The sequence below is a fragment of the Ursus americanus genome, chromosome 2 (assembly GCF_024610735.1).
Source record: "Ursus americanus isolate L20-20 chromosome 2, mUrsAme1.1.p, whole genome shotgun sequence".
NCBI lineage: Eukaryota > Metazoa > Chordata > Mammalia > Carnivora > Ursidae > Ursus > Ursus americanus.
The window spans coordinates 95,736,572-95,759,945 of NC_142128.1; the positions used below are offsets into that span (position 1 = coordinate 95,736,572).

Here is a 23,374-nt window from a genome sequence, read left to right on the forward strand (position 1 = left end):
AGTGGTCCCTCCAGTAAAGGCTCTTCAGTGGGTGAAGAATTCACTCTTCTGGGGTGAATTTTGTTTCTGGCTGGGACCGTGACTGATACTCATTTTAACTAAATCATTTAAGTTGTTTTGTTGAAAAAAGCTATAAGAGGAAGAGGGTAGAAACGTGGAACTAGATGGGGGGACTTCTGCAATAATAGAGGTGAGAAATGATAGTGGTTTGGACGCATAATGGAATGGAAGGGGTTGGATATTTACATGGCAGAGCCAACAAAATTTGCTGACCTATTGGATATGATTTGTCAGAACAAGAGGGGAATCTCAATTAACTCCAAAAGCTTTGGCTTAAGTAACTGGAAGAATGGAGTTATAATTTGCTGAGATGGCAAGAGGCTTGGGAAGAGGAATTCAGAATTTCAGTTTGGCACGTGTAAAATTTGAGAGGCTTATTAAACAACTACATGGAGATATCGGGTAGGCATTTGGCATTTGGCTGGGAACAGTCCTTGCTAGAAATACAAATTTGGGAGTCATCAAGGTGAAGAGGCTGGCTCGGATCACCAAGTCAGTGAGGGATGAAAAGAAGAAAACAGTGGGGAGCACTGCTCGGAAGGTTTGTAGAGCAGAGAGATGAGAGCCGAGCAACAAATGAAACAGAGAATGAACTGTCCCTGCAGTAGGAGGAGAACTAGGGGCAGATTGGTCCAATAACATGACGGCGGAGAGTTGGTTGAGGGCTTTCACGAAGCGGGGGACCTTGGCGGGAGCAGTCTCAGGGAATCGGTGTGATTGAAAGCCTGATCCGACAAGGGTCAGGAGAGACTTGAAGGAGAAGACTCAGAAATACAAGTCTAGACATTCCTTCAGGAATAGTAGGAACATTGACACTTCGCGGGGCCCCTTCGCTCCAGGTTTGTCCCCACTTGGACTTGTCTTCCAAACTCCCCGCAGAAGATGTGCCCCACAATCGTCAAGAGCACAGGCTTCAGAACTGACTGGCCTGGGTTCAAAACCCCGACTGTGTCTCTTACTAGCTTTGTGACTAAACGCAACTTTCTTAAGCTCTCTGAGACTCTCTTAAAAGGGGGGTGATGACAGTGCCTGCTGGGAATGTGGTAGTTAACCGTCGTGAAGATTCAACAAGGTGATCTGTGTGCAGTGTTGAGCTCTCCAGCTATAGCTGTTATTACTCATCTTTTTAAAAATACAACTCTGATTTTGTCATCACTCCTTCTTTCCACTGCCCTCCATCATATAGGTCCTAATTTCGTATGCAGTCTATTACCTTACACTCCAGGAATGCAAAACTACTCTAGGCCCTCAGACTCCCCAACTTTGGCAAAATCCTCCCAGGGTTTTGCTCTCTTCAGGGCTCAACTCCAGAAGGTGCCATTACCAGGGATCTCCGCTAGGGGGCGAGCAAGGACAGAAGGAGCAGGAACTGTCTACTGAAGTTTGACAGCCGTCAAGAATTGGTGCGAAGTGCTGTTTTGACTGTATGGTATTTGCAATTACCTGGGGCCAATTACCATGGATAGCCAAGAGGTAGCACAGGCTTTATCCAAAAAGAAAAGAGGGGAAGAGAGAGAGAGTTGGGGGTGGAGGGGAGGGAGGGAGGCAGAGAGAGGGAGGAGGAGAAGACAGGAGGGATGACAATGCCCTTGGTCAACAGCTCTTCTTTTCTCAGGGTGGTGACAGAAGTCAGATTAGGAAAGGGGTGGGGAAAGAGGAGCAAGAAGAGGTGGGGAAAAGTGAGGGGAAGGGGAGGAGGATGTGAGACTTAGTCTGAGAAACGAAAGAAAGCAAACCTTTCTGGTGGCACTCCACACGGCCTCCCAAAGCACAGCACACCCAGCTGTGGGCAAGGACCCAGGCACCCTGGTGTGGAGTTGAGTGGCTGAAGTCCAGAAGAACTAAAGCAGGACGAGCAAAGCCATGGTGAGATTTTAGCCTCAAAGATTTCCAGATGCTCAGACAGAACCCCTTGGGATTGCAAAGACAGGTGGCAAAGGACAAGAAACAACACACTTCATTTTTGGTTTTAACAAAGCCAAGAATTAAAAATGCTGAGTCTAAAAGGTGCTTCTAGAATCTCTCTTCTCAGATGTGCTGATTTCTCCTCATTGACTTGTCTCTGGTGAGATTCCTGAGGAAGTACTGTCTTGTTGAAATGAGCACTTGTACAGGTAAACACTGGGGTTGCCTGAGAAGTGATACACTGCAGAAAATATGGTTTTAAGGTGTGCAGAGAACTTGTGGTCTGCATTCTGCAAAACGTATTTCTTTTTAATTGAAAAAGAAATGAACTGCTTTTCTTTATTGATGTCTGGCTATCTAATACTTTTGAGTATTTGAAACATTGAAACATTGCAATCCAGTGTAAGATTTTAACATCTAAATCTCAGACATCAATAGCTCATTAAGCATCAAAGAACACTTTAAAAAAATATACATATTAAATATCAAATAGTTTCATCTAACAGCCCAGCAGAAAGGAAGTACAAAAAATTATTGAAAGGTAGAAAAAATCAGAGTAGCAATAATTAGCAGCTGAGGCTAACACATGAAAAGAAAGAAAATGAAAGAAAAGAAAAGAAAGACAACTCTGTATCAGTTTCAAAGCAAATTTAATGCTACTTTTTTCATGCATATCTAAGAAACCTCTTACTCCAGACAGGGCTAGTGAGCGTATGCATTTTATTTTGAACTTGCCACCACCTCCTCGAGATGCTGTAAACTTGTGATTTAAGAATATAAATCCAACTATAATTTTATGTTGTCTTTGCAGCTATTTCCACGGAAATGTCAGAGTTCTCAGAGGGGCTCATGGAACATCTCCAAGTGGTGGGTCTGGACAGCCCTCTGTTGTGGTACGTTACGGTATTTGTCTATTGCTAAGCCCTTTTTAACTTATGCTTATTTTTCTTAAATATCCACTGGGTTCATATAGCCGCAGGGAAGATTATTAGGTAGATAGTTGTTAGTTCTAACCTGTTACTTTTAGTACTTCCCCCAGAAACCTCCTAAACCTGCCAGACCCTCGTTGCACGATCCAGATCCTGATAATCCCACAAACGTCTTAATTATGAAGAAATAAAGTCAGTTAAGAAATATCTGATGGGACACTTACAATCCATGCCAAATATTTAGCAGGGTACTTTTATTTATTTTTTTTTTAAGGATTTTATTTTCAAGTAATCTCTACACCCAACATGGGACTTGAACTCACAACCCCAAGATCAAGAGTCACATACTCTACCAACTCAGCCAGCCAGGTGCTCAGTACTTTCTATGTTTTTTTCAATAATTTAGTGCACATCAATGCCATTTCTATAATTAAAGTGTGAGCTTCTTAAGGTCAGACCCCTTATATATTTTTTTTTTATTCTTCTCCCATTGGTGTGGGAAGTTTTATGTCTGATTTTTGAAGACTCTCCAGCAATTGTTTTGAACCTTCTTTCCCCTTCCTAAGGAAGCTAGTGCTTCTTACCCCCTAGCTTAAATTTTGAGCTCCGGCCAAGCAAATGTGCTTTCCTCTGCCCCTGACACATTCTTTATACCTTGTCTGCCTCGTGTTACCTGCAAAGCTAGTGCCCTTTTCATTCAGCAAGTGTTTTCCAAGTCCCTATAATGTGTCAGACACTGTTCTAGGCACTGAGGATACAGTACTGAACCAAACAGTTTCTTCCCTCTTAGAACTTACATTCGGATAGAATGTTCCTTCCAAACTCTGTTCTAAATGTTTATTTTATTACATTCTTTACTTATAAATAATATCTGTTTCTCAGTTCTCTGTTCACTTCTGATATATTTAATTGATCAAGACTAATTATGTTTTCTTTGCATCTGTTATTCCTTATTCAGAATCTTTAAGAGACTGTAAAAATTGGCTCTATGTTTTCTTTGGTATTTCTCCATGGTTTTTTGCCCTACAAAAATAAATACAAATATCAATAAATATTGGTGAAAACGTTTACCTTAATGGTAGAAGTGTTTCACATAGATCATACCATGCTTAGAATGGCATATGATACCATGAGGTCATTGCATAATTATGTGTTTGTTTTGGTTTTGTCAAAGCACTCATATTCGAAGCACCCATATGATTATTAAACACCATCAGTTGAGTATCTTTGTGCACAGAACATGATCTAAATTAATTTCATAATCCTGCAGCATTTGGTTTTGTAAATTTCTCTTTTTAAAAAATACATAGTTAGATATATAAGACTTGAGCTATGTACTGAGGCTTTCCCAGAAGCAGCTCTTCCTGTGGTAAAAGATGATCTTTTTGATATGAAAGAGAATACTTAAAAGCATGTTGTTATTCCTGTTCTCATATTACTTCTCCTATAGAAACATAAATGTTGACTTTTAGGAAATTATCCCAGGATTTAAAGAAGTGGGCAATAAGTTTTAGGGATACATAACTATACAGAAATAGAAAAAGAAATGTCAATTTCTAAAATACGTTGATTACATTTCACTTGGAAGAATTTTGAGAAAAAATGAGGTTGTGAAGTAAAATCTAGGAAGCTACCAAATTTGTCTAAAATAAGGCAACGAGCAAAAGTATTATATATTACTGTGAAAAGTGATTAGGACCCGAAGGTCTAGGTTCTACTTCAAATCTGCAAATGACTGATTCTGTGGTCTTGGTTTCATCATCTTTAAGTGGCAGGCTCAGCCTGGATTAGTTGTAGATTCTTTTCAGTTGTAATTGTGAGCCTACATAATTCACACTGATGCCTTTCAGATTTGCTTGCACGTCATGGAACCAACTGCTGGACTTACCACCATTCTGAAAATCCCATGAACTGGGCAAGGGCTAGAAAGTTCTGCCAAGAAGATTACACAGATTTAGTTGCCATACAAAACAAGGGGGAAATTGAGTACTTGGAGAGGACACTTCCCTTCAGCCACACTTACTACTGGATAGGAATCCGGAAGATGGGGGGGATATGGACTTGGGTGGGAACCAACAAGTCTCTTACCAAAGAAGCAGAGAACTGGGGAGATGGGGAGCCTAACAACAAGAAGTCCAAAGAGGACTGTGTGGAGATATACATCAAGAGGACGAAAGACGCAGGAAAGTGGAACGATGACTCCTGCTACAAACAAAAGAGAGCCCTCTGTTACACAGGTAGGGAGTGGCCATGTGGAGAGAATGCTGGGACTCATCCCGGGGGATGGTAGGGAAGAGAGCCGTTTCTAGCACATTTTAAAATAAATCCAGCCCCCCCCCCAAATCATATCACTTCTGTGCATTTTTGGTGTGTGGGGCTGCTCCTAACACCCCAAAACTACACCTTTAAATCAATTTACATCAATAGGTAAGTGTATGTGAGAAGTAAGGCAGGGAAGAAGAAGCAGAGAGATGGGTCCAGCCAGGAGCTCAGGCTCACATGACCCCCGTTTCCTCACTGTTAAGGTACGGGGCTTTATGCTCATGTTTCCTTCTTGGCTAAATCTTACGTAATTCTATGTAATGAAATACTGCCATGTTTCATTATCTATGGAGGATGGAAATTTCTGTTTTCAGTTCCAAAACAGTCAGTGTTTTTCCAAGTCATATTTCAACAGTGGAACAGAGTTAATTTGATCTCTTGTAAATTGGCTCTCTACTGATTTAACAAGTTCAGACTTCTTAATCTTTCTCTAGTACTTTCTGTAAAGGAAGGGATTGCCAAGCATATTGCAGAAATGGTTGGAATTAGGTCATCATTTAACCTACTTACAACATTTAAAACAAAGCCATTCCAAGAGTTTCAAAGTATGTCACTAAGTTTCCCCAAAATGTTATAGAGTATTAGCCTTGGTAAATTCATTCTCTGTATGTGTCTGTGGTTATAGGGTCAGTATATTACAAAAATGAAAAATTCTAGCCTATGGTTTTATTGCAAAAAAGCTATGAATGTACAAATAAACCTTTCCTGTTCATTAAAATAATTGCAGCCAAAAACTTATCTATACCTGAAGAAGTGACTATGAGTACTAAGAAGTAATCACATTAAAATAATTTATTTGTGACCCCCCCCCCTTTAAAGCTTCTTGTCAGCCCTGGTCATGTGGCCACCACGGAGAATGTGTGGAAACCATCAATAATTACACCTGCAACTGTGATGCGGGCTACTACGGGCCCCAGTGCCAATTTGGTAAGCCCCCATCCTGACTTGTCTGTGCCTATATATAGTTACAGGGGTTCTTATAGCATGTGGAAGTTGACTGGGACAAAATGGTACTAGCCATTCCGAGAAGGAAGAAGTTTTTGATCAGAAGGGTATGCTTGCACAACGTTGTTATGTTTCCTGAAAGATTGCATAAGTCAGCATGAAGTTTCAATTCACTTCTTCGTGAGTCTTTTTGAGTGCCACAAAGAAGGTAGATTTGGTAGATTCCTGCCTTAAGGAACTCATAATCTAGCCAACTTGTTGGATTCATTAGAAGCCTAAAGCTTGAAAGAAATGTTGCCATTTTTTGTTAGGAGGGTGAGTTACCCATTTGGTAATCTTGCTTTTTTATGTAATCCTCAAAGTTATGACAGGGCAAGGCTGAGAAAGAAGGTCACATAAGGATACAAAATACAGGTCAGAAAAATATAGTAATAAACCCAATACATTTTGGGTGGGGATACAAAAACAAATGTATTATAGATTCTGCCCATAAAGGATTTGTGATTAACTAGTGGAAATTATATATGCTCATAATTTAGTTTGATGGAAAGCAAGATAAGCTGGAGTTAACTGCCTAATGAAAGAATCTGGTCTTTATTTGACAATGGGAGGCCACTTAGTATCTTAACACCTGCTTTGGGGACAATATTCCTAGAAGCGATTCATAAGATGGACTGGAAAACAAAAAGAGAAGTCGGAGAGAATCAGTAGGAGTCTATTGAAATCATTCACAGTCATGGTGGTAGAAACAGAAAGGAAAGAGTACATAGACTCAAAGTCAAGGAGTCTTTGACCCAGTCAACCCACTACCGAAAGAAACATCAAATCCTTTGATTGGTATTGATTGAGTTTCAAAACTATGGTTGAAGTATCTGGTGCATAGGATAGAAAAGTATAAGAAGAGAAAAGCAGTGTTTGTAAAAGATAAAGAATTACAGCCAAAATAAATGTAAATGTCAACCAACTGGAATAGGTCTAACTCATTTCACTCAATTCCTACCCAATACTTACACTCCACTGCTGAAGTTTATTTTTTACTATTTATTTATTTATTATTTATTTATCCTTAATACTTTTACCTTTTATTTTTTAATTCTTATATCATTGGCATGCTCCTTTTTGAACATGTTCCTTTTTTTTTTTTTTTTTTTGGCTTCCATTTTATCATTCTTTTCTGGTCTTCTTTCTACCTGTCATCATTTCTCCTTGAATTTCTTCATGGGCACTCATCCAAGCCCATACACCATTGCTATTTCTCATTTTCTTCTATCTTTTGTCCAGGGACTCTACATGACCCCACTTTGGTCAAACTTACCAATTTCTGTAGACTCACAGATTCATGTGAGCTTTGAACTGACAAATCTTTGTCCAGCCCTGAATTCCAAATATGCCAAGCAAATCTTTTCCAATGCCCCAAAGGTTGTAAAATTAATTGTCCCGGCCAGCTTTCCTTTTTGTATTTCTGTCTCAGTATGAGGCACCACCATTTACATGGATGGATACTCTGGTATGAAACTCTTTTACCTCCCCTTACATTTATGCAAAGTAACACACTGCTCATTTTGAAATGAGAGTGAAACTTACTGTTTCTCTAATTTTCCTCCTATTTGTCAATTCTGCTACTACTGCCCTCATTCCTCCTAGATTACTGCTTTAATTTCTTAGCTGAATTCCACAAGGTTAAATTAGCTTCCCTTAAATATACTATTCATATTATAGGCAGGCCGATTAATCAAAAACAATCAAAATCAAACGAACATCACATATATATCCACCCTTTAATTTCTAACTATTATTTGTCCTACAGGATGAAATCTGAACTTCTCGAGCTTAGAGAAATGCTTAATACATAGTAGGTACTCAGTAAATAAATGAAAAAAGATAACAGGGTTTTGCCCTCGCTCCTACCTTTCTTTCTAATCTCATCTCACATCACCCCCTGCCTCCTCTTTCATTCTAGTAACGTAAACATGCTTGTAGTTCTCCACACTTTTCATATGTGCTTCATATCTCATTGACTTGCTCATGGCTTTCTCTCTCATTTTGCACATAGCTAATACAGCTGTTCGTCTTTAAGACATAATTCAGGGGTGCCTGGGTGGCTCAGTCATTATGTGTCTGACTTCGGCTCAGGGCGTGATCCCAGGGTCCTGGGATCGAGCCCCACATCGGGGTCCCTGCTCCGCTGGGAGCCTGCTTCTTCCTCTCCCACTCCCCCTGCTTGTGTTCCCTCTCTTGCTGGCTGTCTCTCTGTCTGTCAAATAAGTAAATAAAATCTTAAAAAAAAAAAAACATAGTTCAGGGACCTTTTTTTTTTTTCCAGAAAGCTTTCTTTGGACCCTAAGACAAGCTAAATCTCCCTATTCCATGTTCCAATAGCTGCACACATTTCTTTCTTGTTTATTCCACATTTATTGAAGTCATCCATGTAACTGTCTGTATCCCCTGGTAGGCTGACAACCACTTGAGATCAGTTAAGTATTATTTACCATTTCACATATCAGATTGAGACTATGCCTGGAATATTTTAGGCACTTGCTTGCAGGCATGAGCTGAATTGGTGAACATAAGTTAATTTGGACTTGTACTGTATATGGAAAATATAAAAATTTTCTAATTCCTCAAGTCCATTTTTCATTGAAGTCTGAAAACTAAGGTTATAACGATGGCTCAGATTTGATAAGCAATAGAACACAAGGGTTGAAATCTTTGCTCAAATGGCGTGGCAGGGCCTAAAAATGTGAAGAATGATCTGCCAGGCTCAATTCGATCTACTATGATACCACAAGTCAGAGCAGGGAAATAGTTTCTGGAGGAGGCTGAAGGTAGGAGCTAGAGAGGATGATGACAGAATCAAGGCTGAGATGCTTCCTAAAGCTTTCCCATTCTTTTTCCATACCTCCTACTCCCAGCACTCTAATATGCCTAGGAGCTCTGATGTGACAGTTATTTCAAAATTGAGCTGGTCATTCCCATGTAAGCCTATGTAGGTTTAAACATTCTCTCCTCAGATAATGCCAACAATAATGAAAAGACTAGCTAGTTTTTAATTAGGACTTCCTATAAGCCAGGTTCTCTTCTAAGTCCTTGACTTACATTAGATCATTTAATTCCCACACCAACTCTAGGAAGTTAATACAGTTACCATGATTCCTCTCTCTCTCTTTCTTTCTTTCTTTCTTTCTTTCTTTCTTTCTTTCTTTCTTTCTTTTTTCTTTCTTTCTTTCTTTCCTTCTTTCTTTCTTTCCTTCCTTCCTTCCTTCCTTCTTTCTTTCTTTCTTTCTTTCTTTCTTTCTTTCTTTCTTTTTCTTTCTTTCCTTCTTTCTTTCTTTCTTTCTTTCTTTCTTTCTTTCTTTCTTTCTTTCCTTCTTTCTTTCTTTCTTTCTTTCTTTCTTTCTTTCTTTCTTTCACTTTTAAGATTTTATTTATTTATTTGGGAGAGTGAGAAAGAGAGAAAGCACAAGCAGGGGGGAGAGGCAGAGGGAGAGGGAGAAGCAGACTCTCCGCTGAGCAGGGAGCCTGATGCAGGACTCAGTCCCAGGACACTGGGATTATGACCTGAGCCAAAGGCTTAACTGATTGAGGCACCCAGGTGCCCATAATTCCTCCTTCATTGATGAAAAGACCAACGCTGGAAGGGTTAATTCACCTTGTGCCAAGGCAGAGCTTAGGCTTTTAACCCAGACATCAGATCCTTTTCACACTAGCCAGTGCTGTTTCTTTTCTTACTGCAGTGATTCAGTGTGAGCCTTTGGAAGCCCCTGATTTGGGGAGCACGGACTGTAGTCACCCCCTGGGGAACTTCAGCTTTACCTCCACGTGCACCTTCAACTGCTCTGAGGGAACAAACCTCGTTGGGATTGAAGAAACCACTTGCGGACCTTTTGGAAATTGGTCATCTCAAGAACCAACCTGTGAAGGTGAGTAACTCTTCAGTCTAGAGGTTTTGTCATGGCCGCCTTGAGTTTACAAACTGAGAAAATGCAGTAGAAACTTGCTAAGAAGTCTCTGTCCTCTTTGGAACATAATTTAATCTAATTTGGATCATACTGTGATGTTTTTTAAAGGGCTTATTGTTGCTCAAATCAAAAAGAAAACCACAAACAAAACACAACCAAATACCTCTGAAACCATCTCACAATATGTACATAATTTTCAGTAATACATGGTGTGATTATACTGTATTTTTTTGTTTTAGTTTTCTCATTGTCATGGCATAAATAGTCAGTCTTGCTGAACCTCAGTTAAATGTTAGTTTTTCTGTCCTCTCAATAACCCTTTTTATGTGGCATCTTACTGAACACCAACCAATTTCCTTCTCAGGGGGCTGAGGGTTTTGGTGTTCTTTCTTTCTTTCTTTCTTTCTTTTTCTTAAATGGGCTCCACACCCAGCGTACCCAACATAGGGCTTGAACTCACAACCCTGACTGAGCTCAAGACATGAGCTGAGATTAAGAGTCAGACACTTAACTGCCTGAGCCAGGAGCCCCAGTAGAAAGGGTTTTTTTTGTTTTGTTTTATTTGGCTTATTCTTAAAACCATTTTTACTTTTCCTCCTCTGTGAACTCTCGGGGGAATAACAACTACTGTGAAAAACAAACACATAGTCTCTTGATCTTTTTTTTTTTTCATTCGAAATATGGTGGGTTTTTCTTTTTAACTGCCAAGAAGACTATCCCTATATGGGAGAAAACTGGTGGCATCCGACCTTGTGAAGTTTTGGTTACACTTTCTACATTTATGCATCTGACTCACTAAGTTTAAGTGGTTTAATTCTCAAAAAAGTATCAAAATCATATTGAAATCATAGAACTAAGTTGACCCACCTGCTGAATTTTACAGAAGTTGAGTGACTTGCTTCAGAGAACTGGGGTTCTCCACACTTCTTGCTTTAGGTCAAGTGAAAGGGTGGGAATTCTCTGAATTCACTGAGCATATTCCATGAGAGCTCTTGAGGCCAAGGCCATGTAGCATGGCACACTTCCAGCAGTGTTGGAGAGTTCCCAGAACTGGGCAGCAACCTGGAGCAGCCAACTCTACCCTCTGCTCCCCTCCCTTTCACTCCCCACCCCCCCAGGGCTGCCAGTGCTCCTGGCTTCCCCTCTGACTCACCACTCTCCATAATTCTCAAGAAAGTAAAGTCTGGAAGCAGCATTATCAGAACTAATTTTTAGAGATTATAAATGTCTAGATTCAATCAGGAGCTCTACAGTTGAGTCAAGTAACTTTGGTTAAAAACCTTTGGTCAAGGGAGGGTCTCTGTTCAGAAACACTGCTTTCTTCTTTTTCATTGAAGTGATTCACTGTGAGCCTTTGGAGGCCCCTGATTTGGGGACCATGGATTGTAGTCACCCCTTGCAGAACTTCAGCTTTACCTCCACGTGCATCTTCAACTGCTCAGAGGGAATGGAGTTGATCGGGGAGAGGAAAACCATTTGTGGATCATCTGGAATCTGGTCAAGCCCTAGTCCAAAATGTCAAAGTGAGTAAATTTGCCCCGATATACTGAACATTTAAAAATGGAGCTGGTGGGTGGGAAGATAGTGGGGAAAGATAGATTAAACTTTTAAATTGCATTTTGTTAAATGTATGTGGCCTAAAGATAAATTTGTACACATTAATTTACTGTAAAATCCTAGGCTGTTCTTAAGTCTTCCTTCAGTGGCAACTCCTATCTTAACTCTTAACATCTAAAGGCACTGTCTCTGACTTATTTCTTATTCATTCTTCTAGTCCACTACTATCTCACTTCCGTTAGTCAAAGTTAGTACAAAGGTCACCAGTGACCACCTAATTCCCAAAATTGTGGATATTTCTCCATTATCTCTAAGCTGATGCCTCCCTAATCTGTGCATGAGAAGGACTATGTCTTCCTCATTTCCATGGACTCTCCACTTGACACAGTGCCCATGCTAAATAAGGTAAATAAATAAGTTGTCCTCTGTTTGGATCCTCTGGGAACTTGAGCCTTTTTTCTATTATACATTTGGCTTTGAGGGTGGAAGCACCTTGAAAGGGTTCATCAAAGTAACACAAAGAATAAGGGACACACCCTGCATTAATATGCAAAAGTACATTTATTTAATTGGTGGTATCAGAACATAGAGTTTTGCATATGGGTAGCTTTTCAATGAAAGTTCCCAAATGAACGTAGTTCACTCTTTCAAGAAGATATAGGTGTATCCATCTACTTATTTGTGAAGGAAGTGGAAATATGTGGTAAGACCACATCATTTGAAAGACAGTTTAGTGTGGGTCCTTGGCATGCAAACAGCAAGTACATAAGTTTGCACAGTTGTTTCAAAGTAAAAGCGTTAATGGTTTCCTTTGATTGATATGTTACCTGGTTCAGATTGTTTTTCTTGAAGTCATATTAGACATGTTAGGTCTTCCCAGTGTCATAGAGTCCCAACTATTGAACAAGGCCGTGGAAATAAATACAACGATGACCACTCTTTGCCAAGATTTTTAAGTACTTCTTCTGGGAGTTCCATGAATTGCAGATCTGGAGATTAAGAATTTATAGGCATTGGGCTAGAAAAGCTTGACCTGTCTCTGTCTCTGCTGTTAACTCGTCATGGTCCCTTCCATGCCAGTTTCCTCATCTGTCAAATGTCATCAAATGGGCTATTACTGGAAGACATGAGGAGGAAAAAAAGCCTAATGTCGTGAGAAGGCACTAAGTAAAGAGTGCTGTGGCCTCATGCTATGGGCCTTACTGCTCTCTCTTTCAGAAGTCGACAGAAGTTTCTCAATGATCAAGGAGGGCGACTACAACCCTATCTTCATTCCAGTGGCCGTCATGGTTACTGCATTTTCTGGGCTGGCATTTATCATTTGGCTGGCAAGAAGATTAAAGAAAGGTATGTGAGTTCGACTTTATATGAAAGTAATACAATTCAAAGTGGAAAAAAATATAGAAACCCAAAGGAAATTAAGTATGATCAGTTCAACTGAAGCAGGATACCAAGCTCTGTGTTCTGTAGACATCATCCCTGGGGATGTGTGAAACAGCCCACGCACACTTCCATTAAAACAAGTTGGCCGATTTGTGCTTTTCATCTGACAAACCTTTTAAAAATGCCTACTGTCTTTAAGGCATCATGCTAGGGTGATAATAGGCAAATGAGATATTTTAATGGTTCTTTGCTCTTCTTTAATTCTGAAAAAAGGATGCATAATCTCTGTCCTCTAAGTGCCTAAATGCCTTTGATCTCAGTGCTACAATTCCACTAGAAAAGGAATCTAATATCCAGGAAGGTTTTTAAGGCACTGTTCCCCAAAACCTGAGTCACGTACCTGTTGGGCTTCTGATGTGTGGGAATTGCATTGTCCCTGGAAGAAATCCTCACGTTTCCTCCCCAGTGTCTATTCACTGAGGTCACAGCTCTAACCAAATGCACTGCATTTGCTTCGCCTCTACTCTGGCCTGGAGAAGAAAAGGGAATAAGGAGAGCTGTTTGAGCAGCTAATAGCTCCTGCCTGGAACAACACATGGGACGCCACCAGGAGAAAAACAATAGCATCACTCCCCTCACCTCCCTCTTGAGTGTGTCCAAACCTAAAAGTGGGACCGACTTGCTGTTTACAGGCCCACAGTCTGTGGCAGGCCCTGAGTGTGCACTGCCACATTTGGCCAACTCATCTGGCAGAAACATTTAAGACTAGGAAATCCATGGACATTAGCAGCTTTTGAGATATACCTGCTTTAGGTTCAGAAGACATCAATGAACTCAAAGTAACTGCTAAGCAACTGTTTGGTGTTGCATTTCTATGGAGTCAGTTGGTTGCCATTTTAACTTTACTTCAATCAATTAATTAGTATGTATTCTGTTCAATGACTATGGTCTCTAAAGGCTGCCCATCACCCATCCTCACTGCCGGTTGCAGGAATATTATCCACCAATCCCTAATGGTCTTCTACTGTGATCTGATCTTTCATTCCAAATTTAAGAACGCTACTAGTTTAGTTTTATAACCAACCCAGAAAGATGATGGAAGAGGGCACTGTTGATGTGCAAGAACTTCCTCAGTGTCAAGTGAGGGCACCAAGAAGTTCACTGTCTCTGCTCCTGCAGCTTCTGCTAAGACTGGATCCCATCATCTTACAGTATGATATGAAGTACTCAAGTATTACTCTAAGGCACAGGAAGAATAAGATTTTTTTTCTCCCACCATTGATTACCCTTTCCATTGAGACTTCAAAGCCTGACCCCGATCGTCCTTCTTTCCCTCCTACCTTGGGTGATGGTGACAGAACTGAGGGGTAGAGAATGCAGTAGACCATTACACACCGCCCTCCAGGATATGGGGGCTGTTCTCTAAATAATCTTTAAGGATTTGGGGGCTGGGAGTCACCTTAATAGGGAGGATATTCCCAAATTCTGAAGTCTTTTAATAACTGATAGTAGAATCAAAAGACTAGAATGAAGTCACTTGTATTCATTCAGTGGCAGGGTGCGGGGTGCAGGGCGGGGTTTAGCTGGCTAAGGTGGTTCTATCAGCAGGGGTGAGAAAAGCAGTGCGGTTGTTTTTACATTTTTTACCTTGGAGTCATTTCTGTACAAGATCTCAAACTGATAACTTGAAAACTACATGCCCCTGCTGTGGGAATAAGTGTGGGGCAAACAGGAAACAGATAACGGGCAGTTGGGCTAGATACCTGTAGGCCAACAAAGAGAACAGAAGCCCCAAAAGATCACTGACTCTGTAGGAGGGTCAGGGTATCTTTCATGTAGCATTTTAATGGACTTCATTTGTGGAACATCTTCTGATATTTCCAACTTTCAAGTGACTTTATCTTCCAAAGATTGTAGTCGTAAGTTAGTTCTTTGCAACATGAAGAATGTTTTCCCCACAGAAACAGTGTTAGGAATGATGGTTGGGTTCCCAGGCTAGACCCTCCCCCCGGAGCTTTTCTAACAGTGTAGCTCATACATTTACAAGAAAAAAAGTTAAAAGCAATAAATCTGCATGTGTATAATAGTTATCAACTCTGAGGATTTCATATGTGTTTTGGGTTCAGCAAGCTGGAAAAAGAGGACAAGTGAATATTTAGGACATAGTAGCCAGTGAAGTGACTAGATTCTTGACTCCTGTCTTGTCCTCGGACGGATCTTCTGAAACTGCAGTTTGGCACCTGCCCTAGTTGTTTTGATATCCAGGCTTTTGCTCAGTTCTTCTGCAAGAGAAATGAATGCAAGCTCTAGAAATGCATGCCCATCCATATGGGCTTGTCTAGGAACATTTTTTCCCCTAGATAATCATTCTCTGATTAGTCATTATCACTAGGCTTGTTTGAAAAATAAGGAAACTGAGGCAGTGATTTTAGGCCAAATGTCTCAAATCCCATATCAGCAGGGGCCAGAATCAGAGATCAGATTCCCATCCACGCACGCCCCCTAACACCAGTGGTCTTCAGAACAATGAAGCTCTACATTTTCTCTTGGTTGTAAGAATTCCCCCACCTGAACCAACCCACAGGGTTAGAACAAGACACGAAACTGAACACGTGCCACTTAGTTCCTTTTTCTTCAAAAAGAACTCTCTCGGTCGTAACAGATTCCTGCTCACGTATTGTTATGTGTGTCGTTGTTCCTAAAAGGAAAATATATTTATATGAAGATAAACAGAGCCTGAAGTTAATTCGGATTGAATTCTCCTTGCACAAATGCATTCAGCCCATCATCAGCGGGCAGAATTTTGGAGGAAATGCGTAAAAGAGTAAATTCTAACATTTTAAAGGTTTAAAACAATATCTGAGCACTGTGTATGTGGTAGATCTTGGCCTAAATACTTTGATGGGTAGTAAGGAGGGCACGTATTGCACGGTGCACTGGTTGTTATACGCAACTAATGAATCATCGAACTTTACATCAGAAACCAGGGATGTACTGTATGGTGACTAACATAATATAATAAAAAATATTTAAAAAATAAAATAAATAAATAAATAATAAATAAATAAATACTTTGAGCACATTTTATTTTGCCAACTCAATGAAGAAGATGTAATGATCATGCCCCTTTCACAGATGAAGGAACTGTGACTGGAGAGGCTAAGCAGCTATTCAGAGATACACCACAGTTGATCAAACAGGATTTGCACCCAGATTGGATGATTCTAGAGGTCCAGTTTATAGCCACTGATGCATAGTGCTTCCCGGTGATTTTTTTTTCTTAAAAAACTTTTTTTTTTTTTTTTGCTTTTATTTCCTCTGGAGTCCAACTCTGCAGTTCGTTCATTAATCTACTTATTTACACTCTTTTTTTTTTTCAGAAATGATGTAAGATGGTTTAAGAAATGCATTTAACATAGTAAGTTAAAATTAGTTTAAAAGTAGGTAAGAAAGGAAGGCCAAAATTTAGGGCATAAAAAGAAGTTGGAGCAAGAAGTGAAGTTAGTACATAAAAACGCGTGTCTCAAAGTCCTGTACACTTGATAGAAAAGGGTCTCAGCTCTGGCTCTGTTTCCTGGCAGCCAATCAAAGAAGGGAGCATAACTCGTTATGATATTTAGTGTGTTTGTAAGGTAAAAACACATCAGTTACTCAGATGAATGAGTAATTCCTGCCACTGAGAACTGAGTGAAACTTCTTTGTGGATTCTCGCAGACGAGGTGGTGTGAGACGTAATGACACATATTCTTACAGTATTAGCAGCCAAGTCTCTTAGGGGAGAATCTTCAGGTGGGCTGAGAGGGCGGGCGGGGAGGGGTAAACACGCGTATGGGTAGAGCGGGACTGACAGGCAATTCAGGCTAGACTTCTGTCTTTAGGATCAGCGTAGAGGATGAAATGGAATGCAGAAGCATCCGCATCAATGGGTCAATTACGTATGAGTTTCTACCACTGTTTGAATTAGCACATTAAGCCAGTATCTCAAATCCCCTTACACACAGGTGGGGTCCACCAACAAATGCATAATATACCTCAAAAGCCAATTTTGGGAGTGGGACTCTGCCTTCTTACTTTAAAAAAAATTGGAATTATCTACTTTCACTGATGCCATTTTTCTGTTTCTTCTGTTCTTAGGTAAAGAGTCCCATGAAAGGTAAGTTTCATCAGTGAGAAGTTTCCATATCTGTTGATCTTTTCTCTACCTTCCCTGAGATACTTCCTGTTATAGCTAGACATGTTAACTCCTTGGTAACTATTTATATGAGGTCTCATTCAAATGAAGTTTCCATATAAAGTGATAATCCACTAGCCTCCTTTAAAAGCTGTGCTTTTGGCTTTTTTATGTGAGTGGTTTTGTTTTAGTGCCAGGGGGTTAGAATGAATGAATGAATGAATGAATGAACAAATGAACAAATAATGCCCTATTAAGAAAGGGCAGTTATGTGAAGGGAGCTTTTTCTGATTATCCCTGAATTTTCTGTAAGGATTGGAAGCATGATGACATCTCTCTTCGTGTCCTAGAGGAATATAAGGGCAATACCAAATACAGGGTTCAGGAAACATTCAATTCATCAAGCATTTATTGAGAAACTAATAAATCCCAGGCCCTAAAGAGGTATAATTCTGGACCCCAGGCCTTCAGTGCCCTAGTACAAGAATGTAAATGACTTCTGCTCTGATAAGCGTTGACCTTCAGAAACGTGGAAAGAAAAGGTGGGGAACATGAATTCTGCCTGTGGCTTCCCCAAAGAAGCAATTTTTTTTCTTAGCTTGATGTTGGACCTCAGATTGTTTTCAGCTGGAGAAACAGACTGAGAAGTATTGCAGACGTGTGAATACATGGTTCAGCTGGCAGAAGTGAAGACGTCAAAACGTTTCTCGGTTTCAGGGGTTCAGGGACTTGTTTAGAGATTTTGGGAAGGAGAGTGTAGATAGGAAGCACTAGGGAGGTGAGACTTTGGTAACATACTGAGTGCCCAGTTAGAAAACCGAGCATGTTTTAAAATGCTGGAAAAAGCAGGATGGTCCCTGAGGAAGTTGGTTGCTTGTTCAGACAGCCATGCTAACAACCACAAATTGTTATGAAGAAGTTCAGTGAACTGTAGCTTTGAGTGCAAAAGAGAAACCATGAGATTCTTAACTATAGGGAACAAACTGAGGGTTGCTGGTGGGGAGGTGAATGGGGGGATGGGGTAATGGGGTGATGAACATTAAAGAGGGCACATGATTTGATGAACACTGGGTGCTATATGCAACTGATGAATCACTAATTCTATCCCTGAAACTGATAATACCCTATATGTGAACTAAATTGAATTTAAATAAAATATTTTAAAAAGAGCAACTGCAGAGATAGAAGACAACATAAGCTGGATCATAGAGTAATTTATAAGCCATACTAAGGAGTACGGACTTAATCCTAAAGTCTTTGGGGTAAAGCAGGTGAATGTCATGCTGAAATTTTCACCTTTGAGGATCATTCTGCAAACAGGGGAGTTGGGTGAGCCTGGAGGCAAAGAACTGTTTTGAAGACATTTGAAGTTATTAGGTTAAAGCTGATGGTGCCTGTGTAGAGAAATAGCAGTGGGGTTGAGTTCAAAATCAAGTGAATATGGTAATTAATTGGCTAAGTGAGAGAGAGAAGAATCAAAGAAATCATCAAGGTTTTGATCAGGAGCTCATGGATGGCTGCTGTCTATACTATACTCTTTATTGAGAAGGGAACATGAAAGAATGGGTTTTGGAGGTGAAGATCTTAGGTTCAGTTTTGTCTGTGCTGAGATTTAGGTGTCTGTGGCTCGTCCAGAGTTGATTGGTTCAATCTGTAACACAGGGGCCACCTTGGGGCAGGAGAGTGGATTTGGGGGTTCTCACGTTCCAGAAGGTTGACTGCTATTTTGGGAGCAGGTACAGTCATCTGAGAAGTGTGTGGATTGGGAGAACAGAAGAGGATGTGGGAGAGAGGGTGGGAACTGGGGAAACATCCATATCAAACGGGTTGATGAAGGAAAAGGAGAAGGGGGAGAAGTTGCCGGAGAGGTAGAAGGAAGATGAGGAGAGTCTGGGTCATGAATGCCAAGGAAAGAAGGAAGTAGAAATGGTTCAAAGGCAGTTGGGAGAACCAGTAAGTTCCCACTGGATGTAACAAGGGTATCCGTGCAGAGACTGCTCTGTGTTTGAGGTCATGACTGAAGTCTGATAGCGAGGAGTTGAGGGTTCAGTGGAAATGAGGAAGTAGAGGCAGAACATGGAAGCCATCTCTTTTAAAAACTTGGCTAGGAGATGATACAGGAACTGGATGACTGGATAAGGACATCAGGTCAGTGAAGGTTCCTACATTCTATTTTATTTTATTTCCCTATATTTCATTCAATACTGTAGATGGGGACCTAGACCCTTCTCTGGGCTGGGCTCCCTATCTCTGTGGGCAGGAAATCCACAAGATATAAAGATTTCTTTCATGCTCACACCCAGTGAGTGAAAGTCTTTTCTGGCACAATCCACCCAGAGCCGTTTTCTTGTCACAGGAACCACCTGTTTTTTAATTGCCACTAGATGGAAGCAGATCAATTCAATTTTTTAGAAGACCTGGGGGGACAGGAAGAGAGGCTGGCAAGAAGAGTATTAGCATTAAGTTAATTACCACAGTCAGCTAATTGCCACATAAAGTTTGATGGCTCACTGGTTTTTACAATGAATCAATCAATAGTTGTTTATTGCATACTTTTGTGTTGGAACAATGCTAAGCTTGACTGAGACACCAAGAGGAGTAAGTCCTTGACCCTCACCTCAGGGAGATTATTATCTAGTTGAGTAGTGAAGACAGAGAAATTAAGAACAATTATTTTCAGAAAAATATAAGGCAGAGGATGGTAATGGACAATGAACTCTGTGTTAAAGTACTTTTTCAATACAGAAGAAGCTTGTTGATCCCAGAAAATGTTATCAAGAAGGTGAACCCTGGGTTGGTTTTGAAGAATGGATGGGATTAAGTGTACAGAGAGAAGCAGGGGAGACAGACTATAGGGAAATGATTAAACATGCTACGGTAGTGGGGCTGGGACAGCGTGTTCAGGAGGCAGTGACTGGAACTGCTGAGAGCCCAGGGTGTAGAGGAGCTGTGAACAGAAGTTGGAAAGGAAGGCTGACCCCATCAAGACAGGTCCTGAATGTATCACCAGATGTTCTAGAAGGACTTAACAAAGAAGCATTATTTTCCCAGCTGCCTTGAGACACCTCTCATTTATTGACCAAGATGACTTGAATTCATCGAATTATAAAATTTTAGGTCTTGAAGGGATCTTGATGGATGTCATGTTCAAACTCTCTTTACAACTGAGCTAGTTGAATCACTTTCCTATAGGCCCTGAGCTAGTGACATAGTTAAGATAATTGTAAACATTTATGAAACATTAATTCCATGCTGCACACTGCTCTGAGTGTTTTAGGTGTCTGAAATCAGGCAACATTGCCTACAAGCCTGTGGGGGAGAAGGACTATTAATACTCTCATTTTACAGGTAAAGCAACAGAAGCAAAAAGAAACAAAATATCTAGTCTGAGGTCACTGAATAAATGACAAAGCTGAGATTTGTCCCCATTTGGACCCATCCTTATGCATCTAGAATTCAGGACTCAGTGATAGAGTTCTAAGTCCCAGACACCCTCTGCCCCCCGTGATGCGACGACTTTTCTCCCCGAAACCATTTGCGATGGCACTGAGGAAGGGGTGGGGTCGAAGAAGCAGAGTGTATTTCTAGAACAAGCCAAACATAAGATGAAAAGCATCACACTAAACATTGGAGCATTTTTTTTAAAGGCCTGGTGCCAACCGGTATAGTCCTGTGTGCTCATCCTTAAAATGGTGAATGACCAACTCTTGGGCATTTGTGGTTTCAATTCTTGCTGGGTTATTTTCACTCTTCTGCAAATTGGTTCTGTTTACCACCTCATTTGGTTTCTAGTGTCTAAATTCTGCCTGGGTAAAAGCTACACCCAAGATACACAGGAAGATACGATGCCAACCTCAGTGGAGGGTATATGTGAAATTTTGTTTTCAGATACATTTTTATCTCTGTATTGGCAAGCACGTTTGCAGCTGCTGAACTGTGGTTTACCCTGGCAGTTCATCATGACAGCAGAGTCTCAGAATCTGCTTCTCCCTTTGAAAGGTCCTATTAAGACATGCCATATTTGGCTCCCCCACCCCCATTCCTCCCCCACCCTCTGCAAGAATGAGACACCTGTGTCACACACACAAAAAGGTGTCATTTAGCTCATGAAACTAGATTTGTCCCATTTTCTTAAATCATGTCCCACCAGAATCAGGCGTTTAGAATTACCACCATATCTTTCACAAGCTTTGATTTTTCTCTCATTTCTCTATTTGAACATTGTCATCTTCGTCTACTTTTCATTGACCGCCCACCGTTAAAAATCTATCGAAAATGCCCTTCATGCTCATTCGATCTGAAGACAAAGCCTGTGCCCCAGAAATGTCTCCGGGTGTGGTCCCTGGACCAGTAGCATGAGCGTCACCAGGGAACTTGTGAGAAATGCAGAATCTCAGACCCCACCCAGACCCACTGAATCAGTCTGCATTCTAGCACCACCTCTGGGTGGCAAGCACCTGCAAGTGTGAGAAGCCTTAGGGTTTTATTCTCATTCCTTTGCCTTAGTGAATATCCCGTGTCTTGTCCAACCTATCCGAAAGGCATTTCCTTCACTCCTCTTCTAACCTTCAGTGAATAGTTACCTTTATTACGAACACTGTTCACTTTTGCAATTTTTAATCTTCTTAATTTATATTCTCCTGTTTTTCATTCAGGGTGAATGATCCATATTAAAGCACCCTCTGTGAAAGAAAATTCTTGAGATACTGAAGTGTCGCTGGATCCTTCAAATCCCTCCCTGAAAAGTATCGCATGGTGATGTCTCCTGCATTGAAGATGAAGTGTGTTTCCTTCAGCGCATCTGGAAAGATTCCTGCAGGACCGGCAGATCTTTCTGCTCCCACTGTGCCCCTCACCCACCCCTGCAGCCCAGCTACAGTTGTGCTTTACATAGCTCAGTGTTTCATTCTTTTTCATGGACCATGGGGGGAGAAGATAGCTATGGAATATAAAGATGTCCTATTTTGCTCTCTATCTTGACTCCATTTCCAGTTACAACTCAGTGCTGTACGTGATGACCTCAAATACAGTGGAAACTTGCTTGTGTACCTACAGACTCGGTTTTGTTGCAAGTCACATTTTATCTCCCTTGCCCTCCAGTCGCCTCTAGGGGTGCATTCTTAGAGATAAGTTCTTAAAAGTGATGTTACTCTTGCTTCCCAACTCTAGCAAAGTAATGGGGTTCAGTTCCAAACAGAGAAAGTGCTACTTGCACAGTAGCCTCACCTTCTGTAAATGGAGGCCGTCCTATTTAGCTGCCCCCAGCCTCCCCACCTTCTGTCTTCCCTTCCCAGTTGGCCGGCTTCCACATGTAGCATTTCATGAGCATCAAACCAAGAGAGAGAAGAGAGAGATAGCCTGCACTGATTATTATTATTTTTTTTTTTTTGGTTTTCAGTGTTGCTCTTTTTATTGGACCCACCAAGATGTCTTGTATATGATGCTTTTTTTTTTTTTAGTGACCACTATATTGTTAATAAAAAACATCACCAGAAAGCTAACTGCAGTCAACAGGTCTTCAATGTCAATTTAAACAAGTAGAAAGAGTTTCCTCCCACCCCAGCCCTCTTACCCATCTACCGAGATTCTCCCTAGTCTTTAAGATCCATCTCAAGCACCGTCCCTACACCACCCTTACTTCTTTCATAACTAGTCCTTTCATAGCTAGTCCAGATCTGCGGCCTCCTGCTGCAAGTTTTGTCTACAACATGCAGTTTTGGACTTAGCTGGTTTTTTTTTTAATGTTACTTGGTCTGTTATTTTAAAAACTGTCACGTGTATGTTTTCTCCCAGTGAAATTCTACCCTCCTTAAAGACAAAGATGGTGTCACATCCGTAGAGTGCTGGCTCATTACTAGACACTTGGTAGATTGTGTATTCGTGTAACTCAGAAAGAGCATACAGTGTACTGTTGATACAGGTTGCAGCAAAACCTCTCTCCATGCATGTGATGACTCGAACAGATACTCATCTAACATGGCTAACTTCTTACAACAGAATAGGGGCCTGGTAAAAACTAGTTGAAATCCCTTCTTGCCCCAAGGCCAATACCACTTTCATACAAAATTATACGTGTTATGAAATGATTTTTTTTGGTAATGATTATATTTTCTTTTCTCAAATCCATCTCAGATCCTGCTTCA

The 23,374-nt window shown here is 40.7% G+C and overlaps 1 protein-coding gene across 3 annotated transcripts; it reads left to right on the top strand.

The window, feature by feature from the left end:
• The first annotated feature begins 1,766 nt into the window (after positions 1-1,766).
• On the top strand, positions 1,767-22,279 carry SELL (selectin L). Of its 3 annotated transcripts, XM_045797669.2 has the most exons (9): positions 1,767-1,926; positions 2,777-2,858; positions 4,745-5,131; positions 6,036-6,143; positions 9,896-10,081; positions 11,458-11,643; positions 12,896-13,024; positions 17,195-17,213; positions 21,887-22,279. In XM_045797669.2, exons 1-9 carry the CDS (start codon positions 1,924-1,926, stop codon positions 21,903-21,905), a joined length of 1,119 nt encoding a protein of 372 aa, XP_045653625.2. In that variant the 5' UTR covers positions 1,767-1,923; the 3' UTR covers positions 21,906-22,279. The 3 variants fall into 3 exon arrangements, with proteins under 3 accessions (XP_045653625.2, XP_045653616.2, XP_087715137.1); XM_045797660.2 differs by lacking the exon at positions 1,767-1,926 and having other exon boundaries at positions 2,762-2,858; XM_087859011.1 differs by lacking the exons at positions 1,767-1,926; positions 17,195-17,213; positions 21,887-22,279 and having other exon boundaries at positions 2,762-2,858; positions 12,896-13,032.
• The last annotated feature ends 1,095 nt before the right edge of the window (positions 22,280-23,374 follow it).